This window comes from Mustela lutreola, chromosome 3 (assembly GCF_030435805.1).
Source record: "Mustela lutreola isolate mMusLut2 chromosome 3, mMusLut2.pri, whole genome shotgun sequence".
NCBI lineage: Eukaryota > Metazoa > Chordata > Mammalia > Carnivora > Mustelidae > Mustela > Mustela lutreola.
Genome location: NC_081292.1, coordinates 25,791,693 through 25,816,157, shown reverse-complemented (window position 1 = coordinate 25,816,157; position 24,465 = coordinate 25,791,693). Strand labels below are relative to the sequence as shown.

Below are 24,465 nucleotides of genomic sequence, written 5' to 3'. Positions count from 1 at the left end.
GCTTTCTGGAGCAGTATTTGGGGCTAAGAAGAAATAAAGTTGAAAAGTTCAGGAACAATATTTGGGGCTCCAAAATACCACATTCAGAAGTTTTGATGATGTACTACATGCTGGCTAACTGAACATAATTTAAAAAAAAAATTGAATTCAACAGTTAACAATGGGTTATTTGTAGAATGGGGTGGCATAGTGGAAGAGTTTGGTTTTTATTTATTATTATTAATTTTTCAACTAGAGTACTCTAGATATGGGGAATAAATGCAAAAAAAGAGAAACTGAAGGTGAGAACAGTTAGGGAATGGTTGACATTACACACCCCAAACCAACATCTTCCAAAATGTTTAGCTCAAATCAGCATTTACTTGGAGCCTGTGTTACACACTACATTTCTACTTTTAAAGATAAATGACAAAACCAGAAATATTAAAAAGTCTGACAAATTCTATAGTTAAAGTAATGTAACAAATTGTCAGTTTGTCTGATCACCTTTCCTATATGTTTATTATTAATACTCCAAGATGACTTTAGAAAATACCAGCCTACATTATAATAATTATATATATATAATTATATGTATAATTGATTTCCTTATTTCCTATAAATAAAATTATTTTTTAATTATTATTCTTCAGCATATTTAATATTTCTAACCCTTCTTAGCTTTAGACAGCCTGGCAGGATTCTTATAGGTATATGTCACATATCAGTATTCAGTGCTGGTCTTATGCCCATCTATCTATGATCTGCACTTGCCTTTTTAAAATCAGAGTTCCTCTGCCCACTCTCTGTATGCCACTTCAGTGTCTGTAGATATCTTCCCCTACACAAATTCTTTTTGACTCTAGTCCTCAGCCTCTGAAAGTGCTACTGAGCCATAATATATTTACAAGATTGTAGGTAAATTTCAATTACAATTTGTTTGAAATTGCAGTTTTTCACTCTAAATATACTAATAATTTCCACTATTTCCTTCTTTTGTGATTATAATTTCTAAAATAAACTACTCATATTCTTCCCAGGTTTTTAATTTTATCAGGCAGTTATGAGGGTTGGGGGTTGGGGGACATGTTCACATCACCAGTTCTGTCAGTATTTCCTAACAAATGAAAACATTCAAAAAGAAAAAAAGTAAAAGGTAAGTGCAGCCTTTGGTGTTCATGGCTCAGAATGTATGCTGTTGTATTTAATTAATAAATAGTTTTATGTTTATGAAAATGGGGAAAACTGGAGTCCTTTTATGAAGTCCTCACAAAACATTTTTTTAACAACATGGTCTTTGTGATATAATTTTCTTTTTAAAAACCTAAATAGGGGTGATTAGGTGGCTCAGTGGGTTAAGCCTCTGCCTTCGGCTCAGGTTATGATCCCAAGGTCCTGGGATCAAGCTCTGCATTGCGGGGTGGGGGTGGGGGGTCTCTGCTCTGCAGGGAGCCTGCTTCCCCCCCCCCCCTGCCTGCCTCTCTGCCTACTTGTGATCTCTCTCTTCCTGTCAAATAAATAAATAAAATCTTAAAAAAAAATAAATTACCTAAATAGGTAGGAAAAATATTATATGCCACCCTTGGATAATTTTGAAAGAAATTTTGTGCAGAAAAGAACAAAATAAATGTAAAAAAATGGTAAGTGAGCAGCTTTCCAGAAGGCATTCCTAATAGTCTTATAGAAAGCTACTTTTGATCTGTGAGGAAGTAGATCTAGAAAAGCAATAAAATTCTTCTCATTTCTTTTGCTTATTGTTTTCTATATCTAAATATTTTGTTGCCTTTTCTTTTCCCCTTAGAATTTGGTGGAAATATGCAGAGAGATGTGAGGTGTGCTAATGGTTATTAAAAGGTAACAGTGTCATAATACCCAAAGTATTTATTTTCAGGATAAATATATAACAGCAGATTCCACTAAATTTAAATATTTATCCTTCAAAAGTAGAAATAGAAGTTTATCCAAGGCCAAGAAAATGACCGTGAACTTTTATTAACTTTATTTGTTTATTTATGAGGGTGGGGAAGGGCAGAGAAAAGAGAAAAAGAGAATCTTAAGAGGGCTCCATGCCTGGTATGGAGTCTGACAAGAGGATCAATCTCATGACCTTGAGATCATGATCAGAGCTGAAATCAAGAGGCGGAGACTTAATTGACTGAGCCGCCCAGGAACTCTGGAATTTCATTAGCTTTAAAGAGGCTTAGAGCATCACGAAATCATCCAAGATGCCTTTTTTAACTTGTGTGAAACCTAAAAAGAGTTTTCTAATGAAAGAACACTCAGTAAGAAAGACATAGTGATCTTAACTATATAATAGAAATGTGAAATTTGAAATAAACATTCTTTACAGAAAATATTCAAAATAATAAGCCAGTAAAGCAAGTGCTGCGTGAACTGTATAATCTATAGACAACAAGGAAAGGATATATGAAATTAACACATATGTTGACATGTTGGCATTTATGGCAAACTTTAAAAAGAATTCATATTTCATAAAGTCATAGTGTTATTTAATTTTCTTCTCAAAACCATTCCCATGCTGCAAACTTACATTTGCCTTGCCTTGTTTCCTTGGAATAAAGAAGCTTAAAGCTATCCTAAATAGACAGCAGAAGTGCAAATGAAGTGCAGCTCATTCAATTGTGACCCCATTTCATTTCTTCCCACGAAACATATATCTCAAAAGTAAATCGGTGCCATTCCCAGCTGGTAAGACATGATAAGTATGAAAATGAGTCCATCTTTGACATTTAACATGTAATTTTATATTGCTCTCCTATCTGGATGTGTCCAGTAAGAAGTGGAAGTGGTGAGCCGCTGCTCTGCCTTGGTGACCTGAATGCATCAAACTTCCTCTTTGCTACTCTGTAGAACAGGAATATGATATGTGTAACTAAATGTTGCAAACAGCCGGTCTGTGAGTACATTACTCCTTGGAAGGAGGGAGAGACTCCCTAAGAAAACAGAATATCATTTCAGGTTGTTTTTTTGAACCCTCAAAGCAGTTAAACTGACCAGTTTATCTCAGAGGGGATAGATGAACTGTATTATCTAATCCTCTGGAGACTTTGATTTAATTGCTGTGGGTTAGGACCTAGGCATGGGTTTTTATTTCAAAAGCTCTCTAGGTGATCATAATGTGCAGCCAGGCATGAGGACCACTGGGCTAAATGAAACCCTGAGGATATGATGCTGTTTCTCAGAGGCTGACTGCTTGGTGACTTCCGCTAGCTCTTTCTAGTCCTATCAATGTCATCTTCAGTTCCACCTTGCTTAATCACAGAACTTCTGGATTTCTTCCTCTCCCTAGATAACCTCATGTACTTTATAGACAAAAAATGGGGGAGGAGGAAGAGCACCATTTGAGAATAATGCCTTCTTCTGATTCCCTCCTGTAAAATTATCTGCACCTTCATTGTTCCTTCTTCACAGTCTTCTGCCTGAGAGGAGAGGGTGTGTGAACTCCTATCCAAGTTCAGGGCAGTGCCCTTCTATTCTGAACCCCAGATTATTCATATTGGGGAACCGTATCTTCCAATTGGTCCGGCTCTCCCCTGTATCTTTAACCACTCACACGCACCTGAGCCATGTCCTCATCATTGAAACCTGTAATATCTTACATATCTTAAAAACAACCTTTAAAAAAAAAAAAAAAAAAAAAAAAAAAAACCTTTCCCTAATTTCATGCTCCTGTCTGCTAACATCACTCTTGCCTTTGCCTCACAGTTCAGTTTCTGCTTTTCACTTCAAGCCTCAATTTTCTCACCTCATTACTCATCAACTATAGCCATGTGTCTTCCACACCAACAATTCCAATGAAAATGGTTTTACCAAGGTCACTGGCATCCTCTTGGTTGCTGAACTCGATTGAGTTCTTATTTTTCTCACTCACTGTGCAGCATTTAACAATGTTGACCACACTTTATCTATAAAATCTCTCCCCACTATTTTGTTACAGCACCATTCTCTCCTGTTATCCATCTCTGCTTCTAGCTACTTCTGCTTTAGTCTCTTCCACAAGCTCTACTTTCTCCTCTTCTCCATTATATATTGGTACCTGCTCCAAACTACTTCTCCTCTATCATCTTCTCTGCATTTCTCTTAATCGAAAGTCAAACTTAATTGAAAGTCAAACTGGACACCCTGCCTTCAGGGTCACCCCTCCCCAGTCTCATTCTATTTTCTATAACACAGTGCACCCTGATATTTTATGCATTTTCCCATGTGGTTCCCTCTATCTGATGTACACTTCACAACCACCACTGTTTCTTTAGCCTTATCTACTGCGTTTTTAAGGTTCAGCTCAGCTTCTTCCTCCTGTTGGAAGTCTTCTTCATTTACCCCATATAACTTTTTTATAACTTTTATATAACTCTAGCATGGAGTTTATGATCAATTATTGCAATTTTATATTAACTATGGGATCTTCTCTTGTCCCCACCCCGCACCATTGAGAGTAAGTTCATTGCAAGTAGAGATTTGTCTTAGTTATCTTTTTACCCTTACGACTTACCCCAATGTCTGACTGACATATAATTATCACTGAATAAATACTTGTTCAATGCATTTAATTAATAAGTAATCCTTATTTTAGAGAAATTTAAAAGCAAAAAACCTCTCCTTCTTTATGCATCCAAAACCCAGTACTTACCTTGTCATTGGCATATATGATCCTTCAAAGTAAGATCCATCGGTTTAACCAACATATCTCCTTTTTTCCCCACCTTCAATAAGTTTATGCTCCTCCATATTTCATTCATCAGTGTTTGGCTATCTTTCTAAAACAGGTCTCTTTCATGACCCTGCAGTTTTATGTGAAGTTTTCTGTCTTGTATATCATTCCATATATCAACTTATAGGTCTGTCTGCCTTTCTTTCTTAAATCTTTACTCACTTTTTAAAATCAAATTTTCTAGACTTTTCTAAGCAGAGTGGTTACTTATTCTCATTGAATGTAAAGTTCTGTGTCTGCTCACTTGCTGTGATGTCTGGTAATACACACATTTCTATTGTGTTTTTCCCACTAAAGTAGAGCACTTATCTTTAGAGAAAGATAATTTCTGACTCATCTTTTTTTTTCCTTTTATCTAGTAAATATTTAGCACTCAAATATCAATGTTGTTTAAAAAAATGAATGATTTCCAAAATAAATATACAGTAATATTCAACTCGAAGAGAAACTAAGTGATATATTCATAGTCTATGGAATTTATCTCCCAAAGGTTAACATTCTCATTTTTGTCTTCTGTCCTTCCTTTATTTTAAATTGTCTTTATGACATAAACACTGTCTATGCAACTGTGCCTCCGTGGCCTTAGGGATGTTCTCTGGTTGTTTCATTTTGAATGTACTGTTTTCAATGAGACTATAAATTCCTCAAGGGCATGATTTGTTCAATTCTGTTCTGTGCTTATTACATTGTGTCTAGCTTAGTGAGAAACAAAACATTCATTCAGTCAAGTATCTGTGAGGGTATCTGCCACGTGCCAGGCAAGGCCAGTTGTTGAGGTGGGGTTGCTGTTGCTCTAAACCTAGATCCACAAAAATTACCATCAGACTAGCTAAACAGAAAAACATAGCTTACACCTTAATACAAGGAGAGGTCTGCCAAAGTGTGATAAATTCTGTGTGTTCATATTAAGGGTAAAATTTATAATTCCTTACATTTCAAATAAACTCAACTTAAATATTAACAATTTCCATCTTGGGGTGCCTGGGTGGCTCAGTGGGTTAAGCCACTGCCTTTGGCTCAGGTCATGATCTCAGGGTCCTGGGATTGAGTCCCGCATCGGGCTCTCTGCTCAGCAGGGAGCCTGCTTCCCTCTCTCTCTCTGCCTGCCTCTGCCTACTTGTGATCTCTCTCTGTCAAATAAATAAATAAAATCTTAAAAAACAAAAAAACAATTTCCTCCCCTTTTCATCAATCTTGTCTCTATATGTTTTACCTAGACCTCTTGTTTCCTATTGGTGTCTGTGTCTTTCCTAGGTCTGCATGTTTTTTTATGTCACATTGTACAATTCTCTATTTTGAGTTCATATAAAAAGTGTCAGACATCCGGGGGAGGAGTCAAGATGGCGAGAAGTAGCAGGCCGAGACTACTTCGGCTAGCCGGAGATCAGCTAGATAGCTTATCTAAAGATTGCAAACACCTGAAAATCCATCGGCAGATCGAAGAGAAGAAGAACAGCAATTCTGGAAACAGAAAACAACCACTTTCTGAAAGTTTATCTAATACATATATTTTTTCTTTTTTATATTTTTCTTCGGTGTTTTCTTTTTTTTAAAAATTCTTTTCTTTTTTTTTTTTTCTTTTTTTTCTTTCTTCCTTTTTGAACCTCTTTTTATCCCCTTTCTCCCCCCTCACGATTTGGGATCTCTTCTAATTTGGTTAAAGCATATTTTCCTGGGGTTGTTGCCACCCTTTTAGTATTTTACTTGCCCCCTCATATACTCTTCTCTGGACAAAATGACAAGACGAAAAAATTCAACACAAAAAAAAGAACAAGAGGCAGTACCGAAGGCTAGGGACCTAATCAATACAGACATGGGTAATATGCCAGATCTTGAGTTCAGAATGACGATTCCCAAGGTTCTAGCCGGGCTCGAAAAAGGCATGGAAGATATTAGAGAAACCCTCTCGAGAGATATAAAAGCCCTTTCTGGAGAAATAAAAGAACTAAAATCTAACCAAGTTGAAATCAAAAAAGCTATTAATGAGGTGCAATCAAAAATGGAGGCTCTCACTGCTAGGATAAATGAGGCAGAAGAAAGAATTAGTGATATAGAAGACCAAATGACACAGAATAAAGAAGCTGAGCAAAAGAGGGACAAACAGATACTGGACCACGAGGGGAGAATTCGAGAGATAAGTGACACCATAAGACGAAACAACATTAGAATAATTGGGATTCCAGAAGAAGAAGAAAGAGAGAGGGGAGCAGAAGGTATACTAGAGAGAATTATTGGGGGAAATTTCCCAATATGGCAAAGGGAACGAGCATCAAAATTCAGGAGGTTCAGAGAACACCCCTCAAAATCAATAAGAATAGGCCCACACCCCGTCACCTAATAGTAAAATTTACAAGTCTCAGTGACAAAGAGAAAATCCTGAAAGCAGCCCGGGAAAAGAAGTCTGTAACATACAATGGTAAAAATATTAGATTGGCAGCTGACTTATCCACAGAGACCTGGCAGGCCAGAAAGAGCTGGCATGATATTTTCAGAGCACTAAATGAGAAAAACATGCATCCCAGAATACTATATCCAGCTAGGCTATCATTGAAAATAGAAGGAGAGATTAAAAGCTTTCAGAACAAACAACAACTGAAAGAATTTGCAAACACCAAACCAGCTCTACAGGAAATCTTGAAAGGGGTCCTCTAAGCAAAGAGAGAGCCTACAAGTGGTAGATCAGAAAGGAACAGAGACCATATACAGTAACAGTCACCTTACAGGCAAAACAATTCATATCTCTCAATAGTTACCCTGAATGTTAATGGGCTAAATGCCCCTGTAAAAAGACACAGGGTATCAGAATGGATAAAAAAACAAAACCCATCTATATGTTGCCTCCAAGAAACTCATTTTAAACCCGAAGACACCTCCAGATTTAAAGTGAGGGGGTGGAAAAGAATTTACCATGCTAATGGACATCAGAAGAAAGCAGGAGTGGCAATCCTTATATCAGATCAATTAGATTTTAAGCCAAAGACTATAATAAGAGATGAGGAAGGACACTATATCATACTCAAAGGGTCTGTTCAACAAGAAGATTTAACAATTTTAAATATCTATGCCCCCAACGTGGGAGCAGCCAACTATATAAACCAATTAATAACAAAATCAAAGAAACACATCAACAATAATACAATAATAGTAGGGGACTTTAACACTCCCCTCACTGAAATGGACAGATCATCCAAGCAAAAGATCAGCAAGGAAATAAAGGCCTTAAACGACACACTGCACCAGATGGACATTACAGATATATTCAGAACATTTCATTCCAAAGCAACAGAATACACATTCTTCTCTAGTGCACATGGAACATTCTCCAGAATAGATCACATCCTGGGTCCTAAATCAGGACTCAACCGGTATCAAAAGATTGGGATCATTCCCTGCATATTTTCAGACCACAATGCTCTAAAGCTAGAACTCAACCACAAAAGGAAGTTTGAAAATAACCAAAATACATGGAGACTAAACAGTATCCTTCTAAAGAATGAATGGGTCAACCAGGAAATTAAAGAAGAATTGAAAAAAATCATGGAAACAAATGATAATGAAAATACAACGGTTCAAAATCTGTGGGACACAACAAAGGCAGTCCTGAGAGGAAAATATATAGCGGTACAAGCCTTTCTCAAGAAACAAGAAAGGTCTCAGGTACACAATCTAACCCTACACCGAAAGGAGCTGGAGAAAGAACAAGAAAGAAACCCTAAGCCTAGCAGGAGAAGAGAAATCATAAAGATCAGAGTTGAAATCAATGAAATAGAAACCAAAAAAACAATAGAACAAATCAACGAAAGTAGGAGCTGGTTCTTTGAAAGAATTAATAAAATTGATAAACCCCTGGCCAGACTTATCAAAAAGAAAAGAGAAAGGACCCAAATAAATAAAATCATGAATGAAAGAGGAGAGATCACAACTAACACCAAAGAAATACAAACTATTATAAGAACATACTATGAGCAACTCTACGGCAATAAATTTGACAATCTGGAAGAAATGGATGCATTCCTAGAAACATATAAACTACCACAACTGAACCAGGAAGAAATAGAAAGCCTGAACAGACCCATAACCAGTAAGGAGATTGAAACAGTCATTAAAAATCTCCAAACAAACAAAAGCCCAGGGCCAGACGGCTTCCCGGGGGAATTCTACCAAACCTTTAAAGAACAACTAATTCCTATTCTCCTAAAACTCTTCCAAAAAATAGAAATGGAAGGAAAACTTCCAAACTCATTTTATGAGGCCAGCATCACCTTGATCCCCAAACCATACAAGGATCCCACCAAAAAAGAGAGCTATAGACCAATATCCTTGATGAACACAGATGCGAAAATACTCAACAAAATACTAGCCAATAGGATTCAACAGTACATTAAAAAGATTATTCACCACGACCAAGTGGGATTTATTCCAGGGCTGCAAGGTTGGTTCAACATCCGCAAATCAGTCAATGTGATACAACACATCAATAAAAGTAAGAACAAGAACCATATGATACTCTCAATAGATGCTGAAAAAGCATTTGACAAAGTACAGCATCCCTTCCTGATCAAAACTCTTCAAAGTGTAGGGATAGAGGGCACATACCTCAATATCATCAAAGCCATCTATGAAAAACCCACCGCAAATATCATTCTCAATGGAGAAAAACTGAAAGCTTTTCCGCTAAGGTCAGGAACACGGCAGGGATGTCCATTATCACCACTGCTATTCAACATAGTACTAGAGGTCCTAGCCTCAGCAATCAGACAACAAAAGGAAATTAAAGGCATCCAAATCGGCAAAGAAGAAGTCAAATTATCACTCTTTGCAGATGATATGATACTATATGTGGAAAACCCAAAAGACTCCACTCCAAAACTGCTAGAACTTATACAAGAATTCAGTAAAGTGTCAGGATATAAAATCAATGCACAGAAATTAGTTGCATTTCTCTACACCAACAGCAAGACAGAAGAAAGGGAAATTAAGGAGTCAATCCCATTTACAATTGCACCCAAAACCATAAGATACCTAGGAATAAACCTAACCAAAGAGACACAGAATCTATACTCAGAAAACTATAAAGTACTCATGAAAGAAACTGAGGAAGACACAAAGAAATGGAAAAATGTTCCATGCTCCTGGATTGGAAGAATAAATATTGTGAAAATGTCTATGCTACCTAAAGCAATCTACACATTTAATGCAATTCCTATCAAAGTACCATCCATCTTTTTCAAAGAAATGGAACAAATAATTCTAAAATTTATATGGAACCAGAAAAGACCTCGAATAGCTAAAGGGATATTGAAAAAGAAAGCCAACGTTGGTGGCATCACAATCCCGGACTTCAAGCTCTATTACAAAGCTGTCATCATCAAGACAGCATGGTACTGGCACAAAAACAGACCCATAGATCAATGGAACAGAATAGAGAGCCCAGAAATAGACTCTCAACTCTATGGTCAACTAATCTTCGACAAAGCAGGAAAGAATGTCCAATGGAAAAAGACAGCCTCTTCAATAAATGGTGCTGGGAAAATTGGACAGCCACATGCAGAAAAATGAAATTGGACCATTTCCTTACACCACACACAAAAATAGACTCAAAATGGATGAAGGACCTCAATGTGCGAAAGGAATCCATCAAAATCCTTGAGGAGAACACACGCAGCAACCTCTTTGACCTCAGCCGCAGCAACATCTTCCTAGGAACAACGCCAAAGGCAAGGGAAGCAAGGGCAAAAATGAACTATTGGGATTTCATCAAGATCAAAAGCTTTTGCACAGCAAAGGAAACAGTTCACAAAATCAAAAGACAACTGACAGAATGGGAGAAGATATTTGCAAACGACATATCAGATAAAGGACTAGTGTCCAGAATCTATAAAGAACTTAGCAAACTCAACACCCAAAGAACAAATAATCCAATCAAGAAATGGGCAGAGGACATGAGCAGACATTTCTGCAAAGAAGACATCCAGATGGCCAACAGACACATGAAAAAGTGCTCCATATCACTCGGCATCAGGGAAATACAAATCAAAACCACAATGCGATATCACCTCACACCAGTCAGAATGGCTAAAATCAACAAGTCAGGAAATGACAGATGCTGGCGAGGATGCGGAGAAAGGGGAACCCTCCTACACTGTTGGTGGGAATGCAAGCTGGTGCAACCTCTCTGGAAAACAGCATGGAGGTTCCTCAAAATGTTGAAAATAGAACTGCCCTATGACCCAGCAATTGCACTATTGGGCATTTACCCTAAAGATACAAACGTAGTGATCCAAAGGGGCACGTGTACTCGAATGTTTATAGCAGCAATGTCCACAATAGCCAAACTATGGAAAGAACCTAGATGTCCATCAACAGATGAATGGATCAAGAAGGTGTGGTATATATACACAATGGAATACTATGCAGCCATCAAAAGAAATGAAATCTTGCCATTTGCGACAACATGGATGGAACTAGAGCGTATCATGCTTAGCGAAATAAGTCAAGTGGAGAAAGACAACTATCATATGATCTCCCTGATATGAGGAAGTGGTGATGCAACATGGGGGCTTAAGTGGGTACGAGAAGAATAAATGAAAGAAGATGGGATTGGGAGGGAGACAAACCATAAGTGACTCTCAATCTCACAAAACAAACTGAGGGTTGTTGGGGGGAGGGGGTTTGGGAGAAGGGGGTGGTATTATGGACATTGGGGAGGGTATGTGTTTTGGTGAGTGCTGTGAAGTGTGTAAACCTGGTGATTCACAGACCTGTACCCCTGGGGATAAAAGTATATGTTTATAAAAAATAAAAAATTATATTAAAAAAAAATTTTTTTTAAAAAAGTGTCAGACATCCTAGTGATCACGCTATGATCATTTTATCTACAGACTCTCCTACCTAAAAGTAGCTATCCTGCTAGTTTAAGATGAAAGTGAGTTTGTGTTATGAAGGAGCTTAGTAAGGGAGTCCCTCACTCCATCTTTACTTCTCCCATCTTTTTATGTGATCAGAATTAGTGGCAAGGGAAGCCAGTCATATAGATCATCATATTGTGATAATAGCACATCCTGTCAGCAAACATAGGAAACAAGGCTTTCTGCATTACAAGGGGATTTTGAGGAATCTTACAAACTTACTGTAAAAACAAACAAACAAAAAAACAACAAAAAAGGCATTTTGTTATGACAATTCTTTGAAATTCCCTTTCAAATAAGTAGGTTCTCCTGCAAATTTTTAATTTCTTGTGCTAATTTTACTAGTTTTCAATTTGTTCATCCTTGCATAAAGATAACACATTCAGGTTTTTTACCTAGTTGTTCAGCTAAAATGCCCATTGTTTATTAGGTTATTATTTCCTTAGTCATTTGTGCTTTATTCATTGCACAGCCCCTTTAGACCCACTAAATTTAAAACCCTCAAGGCTTTAGAATTATGTGGGCCAAAACGAAAAGAATTGCTTCCTATTTATTTTCTCTCCCAACTCACCTATAATTGCTATTGATTAATTTTAATAATTAATATCTTTATTTTCCATTTAAAAACTCTCAAAACTGTAGCCCTTAAAATATAGCAGGATCAAGAATCACATCATAATCAACTTTATTTTTCTAAGGATACATTATTTAAAATGAACATATGTGGGGTGCCTGGGTGGCTCAGTGGGTTAAGCCTCTGCCTCAGGCTCAGGTCATGATATCAGGGTCCTGGGATCGAGCCCTACATGAGGCTCTCTGCTCAGCAGGGAGCCTGGTTCCGCTGTCTCTCTCTCCTACCTCTCTGCCTACTTGTGATTTCTCTCTCTGTGTCAAATAAATAAATAAAATCTTTTAAAAAATAAAATGAACATTTCATGGAATTACACTTAATAGTTGGAAATGTATGAGCATAAATAACCCATTAACTTAATATAAAATCATATCTTTAGTAGAAAATGAGGTATAAAAGATCCACAGATTCTAAACTACTCCAAAAAATTTTGATGACTGATAACTGCAGTTTTCGCCCTAAGTAAAAGCAATACTTATTTATTTTTTAAAGACTTTATTTATTTATTTAACAGAAAGAGGTCACAGTGAAATAAATGTTCATTGGTGTTTTTTTGTTTTTTTTTTTTTAATATTTTATTTATTTATTTGACAGAGAGAGAGATCTGTCAAATAAGGGGGGGGAAGCAGGCTCCCTGATGAGCAGAGAGCCCCATGTGGGGCTTGATCCCAGGACCCTGAGATCATGACTTGAGCCAAAGGCAGAGGCTTAACCCACTGAGCCACCCAGGTGCCCCAAATGCTTATTGTTTTAAGCCATTCAGTTTATGGTATTTTTGTTATACCAGCCAGACCAAGACAAACATTTAATAAGAAATACCTCAACATATCTTAAAGTCTATAAAAGCAATAATTATACTTAAGAATATTTAGAATTTATAACTGGAAGAAGTCCATAGTAATCACCAAAAAAGCACACAAAAGCCCAGGAAAGGTTAAGCAACATAGGCAAGGTCATACACCCAGGAAATGGGAGGGTGCCAATGGAGAGCTCTCACTGATAACTATGGAGACCCCTCCTCCCTACTATATAACAAAACAGAATCATTTACTTGATAACTATTTGCATATTTTCCTAATAAATTTGTGAGGTAGGCAAGATGTGAAGAATGTATTTCTGAGCAATTGTCGGAAGGTCATTATTGAAATGCAAAATTTTAATTGTTCAGGTGGCTTTGAATTTTAGATGATATACATAAATGCATCACTATCATCTGCATCACACAACATGTAAATGACATCTTCTCATTAAAATATATTCATTGTCAGAGCTCAGTAAAATGAATTTGCTTATTAAAATTATATAATAAATTTCAAACTATTATTTTTGGGGAAAAAAGACCATCAAGAAACATGACTGTATGATAAATATCCATATCTAAACCATCTGTCTATCTTCATCACCATATGTCACTCTATTAATTGCTAATATCACCCTTATTATGCATCATCTCATCTGTAACCTTATTCCATGAAACTAAGAAGGCATCAATAACAGCTACAGACAAACACCTGCTATATGTGTTTCTGGTTGATAAATTTCAGCAGGTTCTGGTTTGCTCTTGGGCAAAATTCTCTAATTGCTTTTGCATAACAGGAAGTCTTCCACCAGGCAAATTTTCTGGTTACAATCAGCACATTACTATCTTTTTAAACTGTTTGTTATAATTAACTAATTTCCCCATAATATTTGTTCAAAAAGTCTATTTAACAACTATCGTACACACTAAAATGTAAGGATAATGGTCACTGGACTCAACCCTGTGAAGAAGAGTTAAATATGAGTAGGAACCTGACACATATGTGAGAGAATTTTGAAAACTTTAAGACCCCCAAAACCCTTAATAAATATTCATTAATGAGGGTCATGGCCCTTAGCTGTGGCCAGAGCAATTACCTGTTGAATAAACTGTGATACCAACATTTCCTTCTGTATATGAAGAAAGGAATTGAACCTCATTATGATCTTTCCATTTAAAATCGAAGGTAATAGATGGATAAACCTTATTGGTTAGTGTCCTCTTCTTGGCAATATTCAAAAGAGATCAATGAAAATTCAAGCACAATAAGAATGTTGATTATTCTGTTATTTCTAAGGTGATTTTGGTTGAGGGAGCAAGTGTATTGTGCATAAAATGTTGAGGCATGGGGCGCCTGGGTGGCTCAGTGGGTTGGGGCCTCTGCCTTCGGCTCAGGTCATGATCCCAGGGTCCTGGGATCCAGCCCCACATCGGGCTCTCTGCTCCGCGGGGAGTCTGCTTCCCCTCCTTCTCTCTCTGCCTGCCTCTCTGCCTACTTGTGATCTCTGTCAAAATAAATTTAAAAAATCTTAAAAAAAAAATGTTGAGGCATCACTGCCAAAGAGAATAGAATTAAATGCTAAATTGTGTGGTGAAGAGAGTAAAAATGAAGTAGGAGTAAAGAAGTGAGGGATAAAGGATAATGAAAATAGGAGAGAAGTTTTGAGGAGGTGAAAGGTGAGTAAGACTTTGAAAGGTGGGTGGGCAGAATATGGTCAATAGGTATGCTTTCATTCAGGACAAATCACACGTATATGAAAATTAGGACAGTGGTTTGGTTCGGTATGGAGATCCTGGGATAAACTTCTCGTGAGAATTAGAGAACTAACTGCATGGAGACAGATTATGGGCGATTATGGGAATTAAGGAGTTAACATTTAGTGTGGCACCCCAACCACTATCACTTCAATCTATTAAGTGTCTGTGCTTCAGCCCATATTCTTGAGGTTTTTAATACAGATTACATCATTGCATCCTCATACAAATTCTTAACTCCCTATGGAGTAGGTCCTAATGTACTGGAACTCTCTTTTACAGATAAGGTATCTGATAATTACGAAGAGAGTTTATTACTTAAGTAGAAGATCAACTATTTGAACTGGTGTACTCTGATACCTGAGTTCACATTCTTGATTGTCTCATTTTACTGGCTCTCAGAAAGAAAACAGGGTCTTTGAATATTATTGGGACATATCAAAATTGAGATTTTGATGGGATTAGTCTGCCAGCAATACAAATGATAAATTATAGTTCAAACAAAAACATATGAGTCAGTTGTAGCATATAGAATGGTGATGACCGGAATGAAAGTTGTGGAGTGCTTCCAAAAAAATCTCAAGGGAGGAAATATATAACATAACCCTTCCTAACTTACCTCACTTTATATTCTTTCATATATAGACCTAACTAAACTAGAATGCCCATCTTCCCCCACCTAGTTCCCCAGAACATGTCAATTTACTTTGTGATTTCACTTGTGACATACCCTCTATATTTGGAATGCTTTTTAACTTCCTATGTTGAAATCTAAAACAATTCCTGAGTTCTGCTCTGCCATCTCAAGGTGTGACAATCTCCAAACATGGAAATAATATTTCTCATCTGAATTTTGCAGAGAATTACACCTCTCTTGTAAACAAAATAGTCTATTTTATATTACCTACTTTTCTGTTTATGCCTTATAAATAATACAAAATAATTAAAACCATACATGCTGTGTGGCCCGCATAGTATTAATTTGGCATGTGTACCGATGTTTACTAATGTTTGTGGAATCCAAAATAGGTAAATATATTAATAACTGCATAACATGTAATTAAATAATTAATTGAATGATGGAATTCAAGGTGACTCCTGACTTTTACCTGTTTCCAGTACATTCATCTTTCTTTTCTTTTCTAATCCTTCCTTAATCACCTCTTACATTACTCTTATGAGTGGTTCATGCCCTTGTGTCTTGACAGATAAAAACTGGTTACTTGGACCATCCAAACTAATATTGATTGAAAATTAGTCAAAAATTTTGTCTAATCTATAAATATTAACTCTCTTAAATACTTCCTAGTCAACAAATTATCAGTTCTCCAATGAATGATGTTTCTTCAAACATCACAAATATTTAAAAATAAACTTTATACTTATTTTTCAAGTGCATAAGCCTGCTTATTTGCATAAACTCCAGCTTTTGGATATCTACTGCATTACCAACAAAAGAATAGTTATATCCATAACTGTATACTGGCAAATATCTCGTATACATATCCCATTTAGGAAATAAAAATTATTGTCTGGGTTTGTGTAAAACCCATTAATATTAATTTCTAAATTGCTCTTTCTCTTTTAATTCATAATTTGTTATTTGTGTGAACTTTCAGTCCCTTTAAAATCACCATTTCTTGATTGCTCAACCATGCAATACATAGACAGCAGCTATATTAATAACCTCTCAAAGGTGCAGTGCACTGATACTGCTATTTATGCCGCTGTCTGGGAAAAAGCATATTTATTCTATCCAAGTACCCATGAGACATGAAAACTATTCTTTGTTCAGACTCACTGCGGATAGTCATTTTAAAACTTCAATTACTATTTCAGCATGTTCCTTCCATTACTGTTTCCAGCACCAGAGCCAGTAATTTCTAATAGCCAAATGTACTTTATAAACCATACACACATAGGCCTGCATGCAAGGAATGAATAAAGCTATGTATAAATGATTGGTGTCTGCAGAAAAGATGTAAAATTTAGATGAAATAACATCAAGATATAAATATTGAATATGCACATTTTGTGCCTATCCACTAATGTTGATATATATCATCATACATCTTGGAATCAAAGAAAAATAATTATACATTAATTTTCAATGAATATTCCTTGAGATTGAAGCCAGTACAAAGCTGCTCTTTCTGCTATAGGGTTTATAAAACATAACAAAATAATGTAACATTATTTCTGTCTTTGAACAATTTACAGTCATAATAAATATGATTCATTCTTTTTATTGAAATGAGAGTCTTGAATGAAAAAGATGGTTTATAGTCTCAATCTTACTTTATGTAGACCTTAAATTCCATGATCTGACTATAACTTTTCTTCTTGTGTGAAGAAAACATTCATTAACATTAATATTTTTTTCTTGAATCTACTATTTTTTCCATTCTTTTTTGCCATCAAAAAGTGCACACATCTAATTTATGAAAAACTGAAGCAGGATACTTGGATCATACCATTTGAAGCCATGATTTTCACTATGTTGTCCTTCATAACTATAAATTTGTCTTGAGTGGAGGACACCATAAAAAATCAACCTGTTACAGTTTACTGTCCTATTCATTGCCTGAACATTGATGAAAGTTACTCCACAATAACTATCATTCAGTGTCTACTTTATAAAAAAATAATGCAAGGCATTTCAGAACTCGAAGCCAGGAAAAATTTTGGTTTTTTCTGTGTCATTGTTATACATGTATTTCATAGACAACAGTTTTTGTATAAAAAAAGGTTTCCCTGTTTGTTCAGCAGTTGTCATATTTAAGTCTAACATTCTTAAAACTTGTCTACTAACTTATATATAAACTTTTGTTTAGGAACATGGAACTATTTTGCCTTATTTTATTATCCCCATTTCACTATTTCTTTTTAATGTTATTTCACCATATGTCATTGCCAAAGCCTTTGAAAATTAGATAGTCCATGAGTACACATCTACCTGCAACAGAAAAGTTTTATTTAAACCTGAAAAGCATCTAGCTTCTCTCTTCTTCTTACTCTGGTTTTGCCATTGCCAAGCGAGTGGAAGATACCTGTTGCTTCCATTTGATCATGTTCTATTCTCTCATTAATGTTCTGAAATCTGGCTTTTCTCCCCATTCCATGAAGTCTTAAGGACTTTGCCATTTTTCAAGTATTTGAACTTGGGAAAGGGTTATTTCTCTTTATGTCTTACTTTTTCATTTCTAAAATGGAGATAATTGTGTCTCAATCAGTTTGTATTCAGGATTGAATAAGAAAGTATATGCAGCGGTTAGTGCCCAGTGATTTCCCCAGAGGAAGTGTCTGAAAGTATTACTAATGATGACAATGTTGTAGTGGCTGGATAATCTTCCAAACAACTGCAATTTTCATTTTCTTCATACTTATTAACAGCATAGGATTTCTCTGATATCATGGACTCATCTTGGGGTATCATCTTTGATTCTTTCTTGTCACTTTCTTTTTCCATATCCAGGCAGTAGTCAGATACTTTCTCTTTGTCCCTTTAGAGTAGCTCTCAAATCTACCCTTTCTCTAGTCCCCTGAGAACACCCTTATTACACCTGAGGGGAATCTATAGAGTGGGTCCCTGCTCAGCAGGGAGTCTGCTTCTCTCTCTGCCCTTCACCTTGCTTGTGCTCTCTCTTACTCTCAAACAAATAAAATCTTACAAAAAAGAACAACAACAACAAAAAAGCAATTAAGGGAGCCAGGAAATCTAGATGAGGCATTTTCAAACATTGCTTAATAAAATTTAGAAAAAGGGGCTTTAGTTAATTGATATGGAAATGCTTAATTTGTAGAAAGGTGATAAGAACAAATCTTATCTTCAGTTACTGGTAATATGGGAAGCCAGAGCCTCACCAGTACATTGTATTGCATATTTTTATAATTATTACGTTGGAAACTCCTTGGAAACCTAACACAGCAGTTTGCATATCAGAGATCTTCAGCAAATATTGCTAAGTACATGGGATAAGTATTTCCTTAAAGACTGCATTACAGCTCAAAGATTTAATTGAACCTTATGCCCATGGAACAAAGTTCACACTATTAAAATGTTGTTAAGAGAGCATTTTGATTTTAAAGGTTTTTCTTTACCTTTACAAACAGGCCTGTGATCACTCCAAGCAGCAAAGACTTCAGCTATCCGTTGACAAGTGATGCTCTTAGCACCTTGTAGGACATAATCTTCATCACAAGAGAATTGCACAGTTGATCCAAGGCTAAATTCAAGCAGAGTATTAAAAAAAAAACAGGATTAGAAAAATATAACAGAAAAATTAGTCTCCATTCCTACTGGTAACATCTAATAGGTCAGAAAGTTTCATAGTGGCAAAAAGTATCTTTTTACTGGAAAAACAAAACATGAAAATAAAACTTATATAAATATACATTATAAGTCATATATATATGAATCTGTTGTAAGTCAGTAATATGAAAATGTTGGTAGGCACTAGAGAAAGGTATCATCAAATTTAATTTCTTGTTATCAGTTGTAAAGCCAACCTTAAGTAAATGATTAAATCTCTAATCCTAAGAAGTTGGTAAATATGAAGCAAAAGTCGTCTTCCTGACTGCATTACTTTTCAAGCAGGTATTCTTTTGTGTATTTACTTGGATCAGTATGTGAAGATCAATCAATCAATTGATAATTATTTAGAATGCAAAATTATGTTGACTGTCTTCTATAAAAAATTCAACCATCATGTATTACTTAATCTACTGCAATTTTGCTTCCCTTTCCACTGAAAGAGAAGTTAATAATGATCATTTTTTAGAACCCTAATTTCTAAGGGTAATGGATGTTTGCTGAAATTAAAAAAGCAAAACAAAACAAACAAATAAACAACAACAAAAAAAAAACTACCATGCATTTCTTAAAATCCTTGAACAGCAACTCACAAGAAAAAATAAAGTAGCAAATAAAGGCATTTTCTTTTCTTTTTTTTTTTTTTCTCTCTCATTGTTTCATTTTAAAAAGATGGGGATATGAACTGGTATAGTCAGTGGAAAATAGTATGGAGTTTCCTCAAGAAATTAAAAATAGAATTATCATATGATCCAGTGACTCCACTGAGTATTTATCCAAAGAAAACAAAAACACTAACTCAAAAAGATATATGCAGCATAATTTACAGTACCCAAGATATGGAAGCAAACTGAATGCTCATCTGTAAACAATAAGCAGATAGGAAAAATATGGTATAAATACAAATGAATATTACACAGCCATAAAAAGATGAGACTGTGCCATTTGCAACAACATGGATGGACCTAGAAGGTATTACACTAAATGAAATAAGTCAGGTAGGGAAAGACAAATACCATGATTTCACTCATATGTGGAATATTAAAAAAAATGAATAAACAAACAACAGGATGAGACCTATAAATACAAAGAACTGATGAATGCCAGAGAGCAGGTGTGTGAAGGGGACAAGGAGAAAATGGGTGAAGGGGAGAGAAAAAGGGAAGATGGCCGAAGAGTAGGGTGCCCTCGTTTCATCTGGTCGCCTAAATTCAGCTAGATACCTATCAAATCATTCTGAAAACCTGTAAATTCAACCTGAGATCCAAGAAAATAATGTCTGCAAGTCTAAAAATAGAAAACTGACCACTTTTTGCAAGGTGTGGAGAAGTGAATTTGAGAGGATATATGGGAAGATAAACTGCAGGGGGAGAGAGCCTTCAAAAGCTGGCTACTGGAGGGCACCTGGGGGCTCAGTGGGTTAAAGCCTCTGCCTTCGGGTCAGATCATGATCTCAGGGTCCTGGGATCCAGCCCCGCATGCTCAGTCTCTGCTCAGTGGGGAGCCTGCTTCCTCCTCTTTCTGCCTGCCTCTCTGCCTACTTGTGATCTCTGTCTGTGAAATAAATAAATAAAAATCTTAAAAAAAAAACAAAAGTTGGTTACTAGAATGTGATACAGCAGTGAAGCACAAAATTGGAACTTTTAGAAATCTGCTCCCATGGGGGACATCCCTACCTGAAAGGTGCTCACGTGGCAAAGAGCAGAACCCTAGATGGGACAGTGTGGTTTCAGGATCCATGGGGTCACAGAAAGAACATGAGCACCTGAGTGTGCCAGAGTTCCCAGGCATTGGAGCGGGGAAGCCTCTGCAATCAGTGAGGCCAGCAGTGGACTCTCAGCTTGGTGTTGCCATAAACCATGAACAGCAGATCTATCCAGAGACCCCTCTCCAAGCAGGGGCCCAACAAGCAGCAAAACCCCTGTGTGACCCTCATCCTTCTCCCAGGGATGAGTGGTACAGGTTCCCCTACCATCGGACAACTGTTCATGGAGCAGTTCTCAAGAAAGCAGTAGGCTGCCGTGAAATAGCCCCTCCATCCCGTGGGAGGATTGGTGTGGGTGTGCATTGCAGGAGTCTGCAGACTATGACTACACAATGGTGCTTGACTGAGCACTGAACAGTGGGAGCCAAGATCATTTAGGTCAAGGACTGGAGATCTGGGCACTGCCATTTTGGTGTTATTTATTTACATTATTTTTCATCCTCTAAAGTGGCATGAAAAGCCAATAAGGAACAAATGCCACATAGAGCAACCCAAAGCAGGTTACACTGAGCTTAGCTCCCTGGCCAGGGGCCATGCAACTCTGCCCAAAAAAGACACCTGAGAATCCATGCAACAGGTTTCTCTTCCAGAAGATTAGCAGGAACATCAGCCACATACCAAGTTTATGGATCACTCAGAACTGAAAAAGATTCTGCAGTAGGGGAAAGGAATATATAGAACTTGAGGTTTTTCTTCTCTCATGAGTCTGTAGCCCTTCAGTTTAAAATATCTTTTTTTCCTTTTTTTTCCCTCTTTTTCAACTAGTTTCTCATTTTATCAAATCTATGTTTAAGTCTTTTTTTAATTTTCATTTTTGCATTTACATTTTACAGATATACTCCTCATTTTTGGCTTACTTGCACTGTCATATATGGGTTATGGTTTGTCATTTTGTTCTCTTGTTCATCTGTTCTTCTCTGGACAAAATGACCAGAAGGAGAAATTCATAACAAAAAACAAAAGAACTAGTGGTAATTCTCTCTGCCATAGATCTAATTGATATGGATATAAGTAAAATGCCAGAAATTGAACTCAGAAAAATAATTATAAAGTTCCTAGGTGGGCTTGAAAAACAGCATAAAAGACACTAGAGAATCTCTTAGTGTAGAAATTAAATCTAATCAAGCTGAAATTAAAAATCCTTTAACTGAGATGTAGTCTAAAATGGATGCTCTAATAGCTAGTGTAAATGAGGCAGAAGTGAGAGTCAATGACATAGAAGACAAAATGATGGAAAGGAAGGATGCTGAGCAAAAGAGAGAAAAACAACTAATGGGCCATGAGGGGAGGTTTTGAGAAATCAGCAACACCATAAAGTGAAACAATTTTAGAACTACTTTGTTCCCAGAGGAAGAAGAAAGAGAAGCATTAGGTATAGTTGAACAAATCATAGCAGAAAACTTCTCTAACATGGAGAAGGAAACAGAGACTCAAGTTCAGGAGTTACAGAGAACCCCCCTCATAAATCAATAAAAATAGATCAACACCCTGACACATAATAGTGAAGTTTGCAGATTTCAGAGATAAGAGAAAATTCTGAAAGCAGCTTCAGACAAGAGGCCATTAACTTGCAAGGGTAGGAACATTAGACTGGCAGAAGACATATCCAGAGAGACCTCCCAGGCCAGAAAGGGCTGATATGAAATATTCAGGGTACCAAATGATAAAAGTATACAACCAAGAATACTCTATCCAACAAATCCATCATTCAGAATACAAGGAGACATTATGGACATTATGGACATTGGGGAGGGTATGTGTTTTGGTGAGTGCTGTGAAGTGTGTAAATCTGGTGATTCACAGACCTGTACCCCTGGGGATAAAAATATATGTTTATAAAAAATTAAAAAAATTATATTAAGAACCCCCCCCCAAAAAAAAAGAATACAAGGAGAGATAAAGAGCTTCCAAGACAAAAAGAAACTAAAAGAATTTGTGATCACTTAACCAGCCATGCAAGAACTATTAAAGGAAATCTTCCCATCCTATAAGTGAAGGAATAGCCCCAAAGTCACATAGACCAGAAAGAAATAATCTACAGAAACAGGCATGTTACAGGTCATACAACGAAACTGAATTTCTATCTTTCAACAGTTACTCTGAATGTAAATGGGCTAAATGCTCCAATCAAAAGGCACAGGGTATCAGACTGGATAAAAAGCAAGACCATCCATATGCTGTCTACAAGAGACTCACTTTAGACCCAAAGGCACCTTCAGATTGAAAGTGAGAGGATGGAGAACTATTTATCATGCTAATGGACATCAAAAGAAGGCTGGTGTGGCAATCCTTTTATCAGACAAATCAGATTTTATTTATTTATTTATTTATTTTAAAGATTCTATTTATTTATTTAACAGACAGAGATCACAAGTAGGCAGAGAGGCAGGCAGAGACAGAGAGGGAAGCAGGCTCCCCGCTGAGCAGAGAGCCTGATGCGGGGCTCGATCCCAGAACCCTGAGATCATGACCTGAGCCGAAGGCAGAGGCTTAACCCACTGAGCCACCCAGACGCCCCCAGACAAATTAGATTTTAAACCAAAGATTGTAGTAAGGGATGAAGAAAGGCACTATATCATACTTGAAGGGTCTATGCAAAAAGAATATCTAACAATTATAAATGGTTATGCTCCTACATTGGTTGTGGCAAATTATATAAAGCAAATAATTACAATATTAAAGAAACACCTTGATAATAATACAATAATATTAGGGGACTTTAACACCCCACTCACAGCAATGAATAGATCATCTAAGCAAATGATCAATAAAGAAACAAGGGCTTTGAATGACACACTGGACCAGATGGACTTCACAGATAAATAAAGAGCATTCCATCCTAAAGCAACAGAATGCACATTCTTCTCAAGTACGCATGGAACATTCTCCAGAATGGATCAGCTACTGGGTCACAAAAGACTAGGATCATTCCCTGCATATTTTCAGACCACAGTGCTTTGAACCTGGAACTCAATTACTAGAGGAAATTTGGAAGGAACTCACATGCATGATGGTTTAAGAGCATCCTACTAAGAAATGAATGGGTCAACCAGAAAATTAAAGAAGGATTAAAAAAAAAACTAATGGAAACAAATGACAATGAAGACACAACTTCTCAAAACTTTTGGATACTGCAAAAATTATCCTAAGAGGGAAATACATTGCAATATGAGCCCTTCTCCAAAAATTAGGAAAGTCTCAAATATACAAGCTAACCTTACACCTAAAGGAACTGGAAAAAGAACAGCAAATAAACCCTAAACCAAGCAAGAGAAGACAAATAATAAAGATCAGAATCAAAATGAATGAAATAGAAACCAAAAGAATAAGTGGAACAGATCAAAGAAATTAGAAATTGTTTCTTTGAAAGAATTTACAATGTCGATAAACTCCTCGCCAGACTTATCAACAAGAAAAGAGAAAGGACCCAAATTACTAAAATCATGAATGAAAAGAGGAAAGATCATGACCAACGTGAAGGAAATACAATCAATTTTAAGAATATATTATGAGCAACTATATGCCAATAAATTAGGCATTCTGGAAGAAAAGTATAAGTTCCTAGAAACCTATAAACTACCAAA

The 24,465-nt window shown here is 36.4% G+C and overlaps 1 protein-coding gene across 2 annotated transcripts in view; it reads right to left on the bottom strand.

Annotated features, from left to right (window-relative positions):
* CSMD3 (CUB and Sushi multiple domains 3) overlaps nt 1-24,465 on the bottom strand; it is a 1,244,673-nt gene that overhangs the window by 668,248 nt on the left and 551,960 nt on the right. For both annotated transcript variants that reach the window (XM_059165746.1, XM_059165745.1), the window contains one exon: nt 18,906-19,030. In XM_059165746.1, coding sequence (XP_059021729.1) covers nt 18,906-19,030 — 125 coding nt within the window. The remainder of the gene's footprint in view (nt 1-18,905; nt 19,031-24,465) is intronic.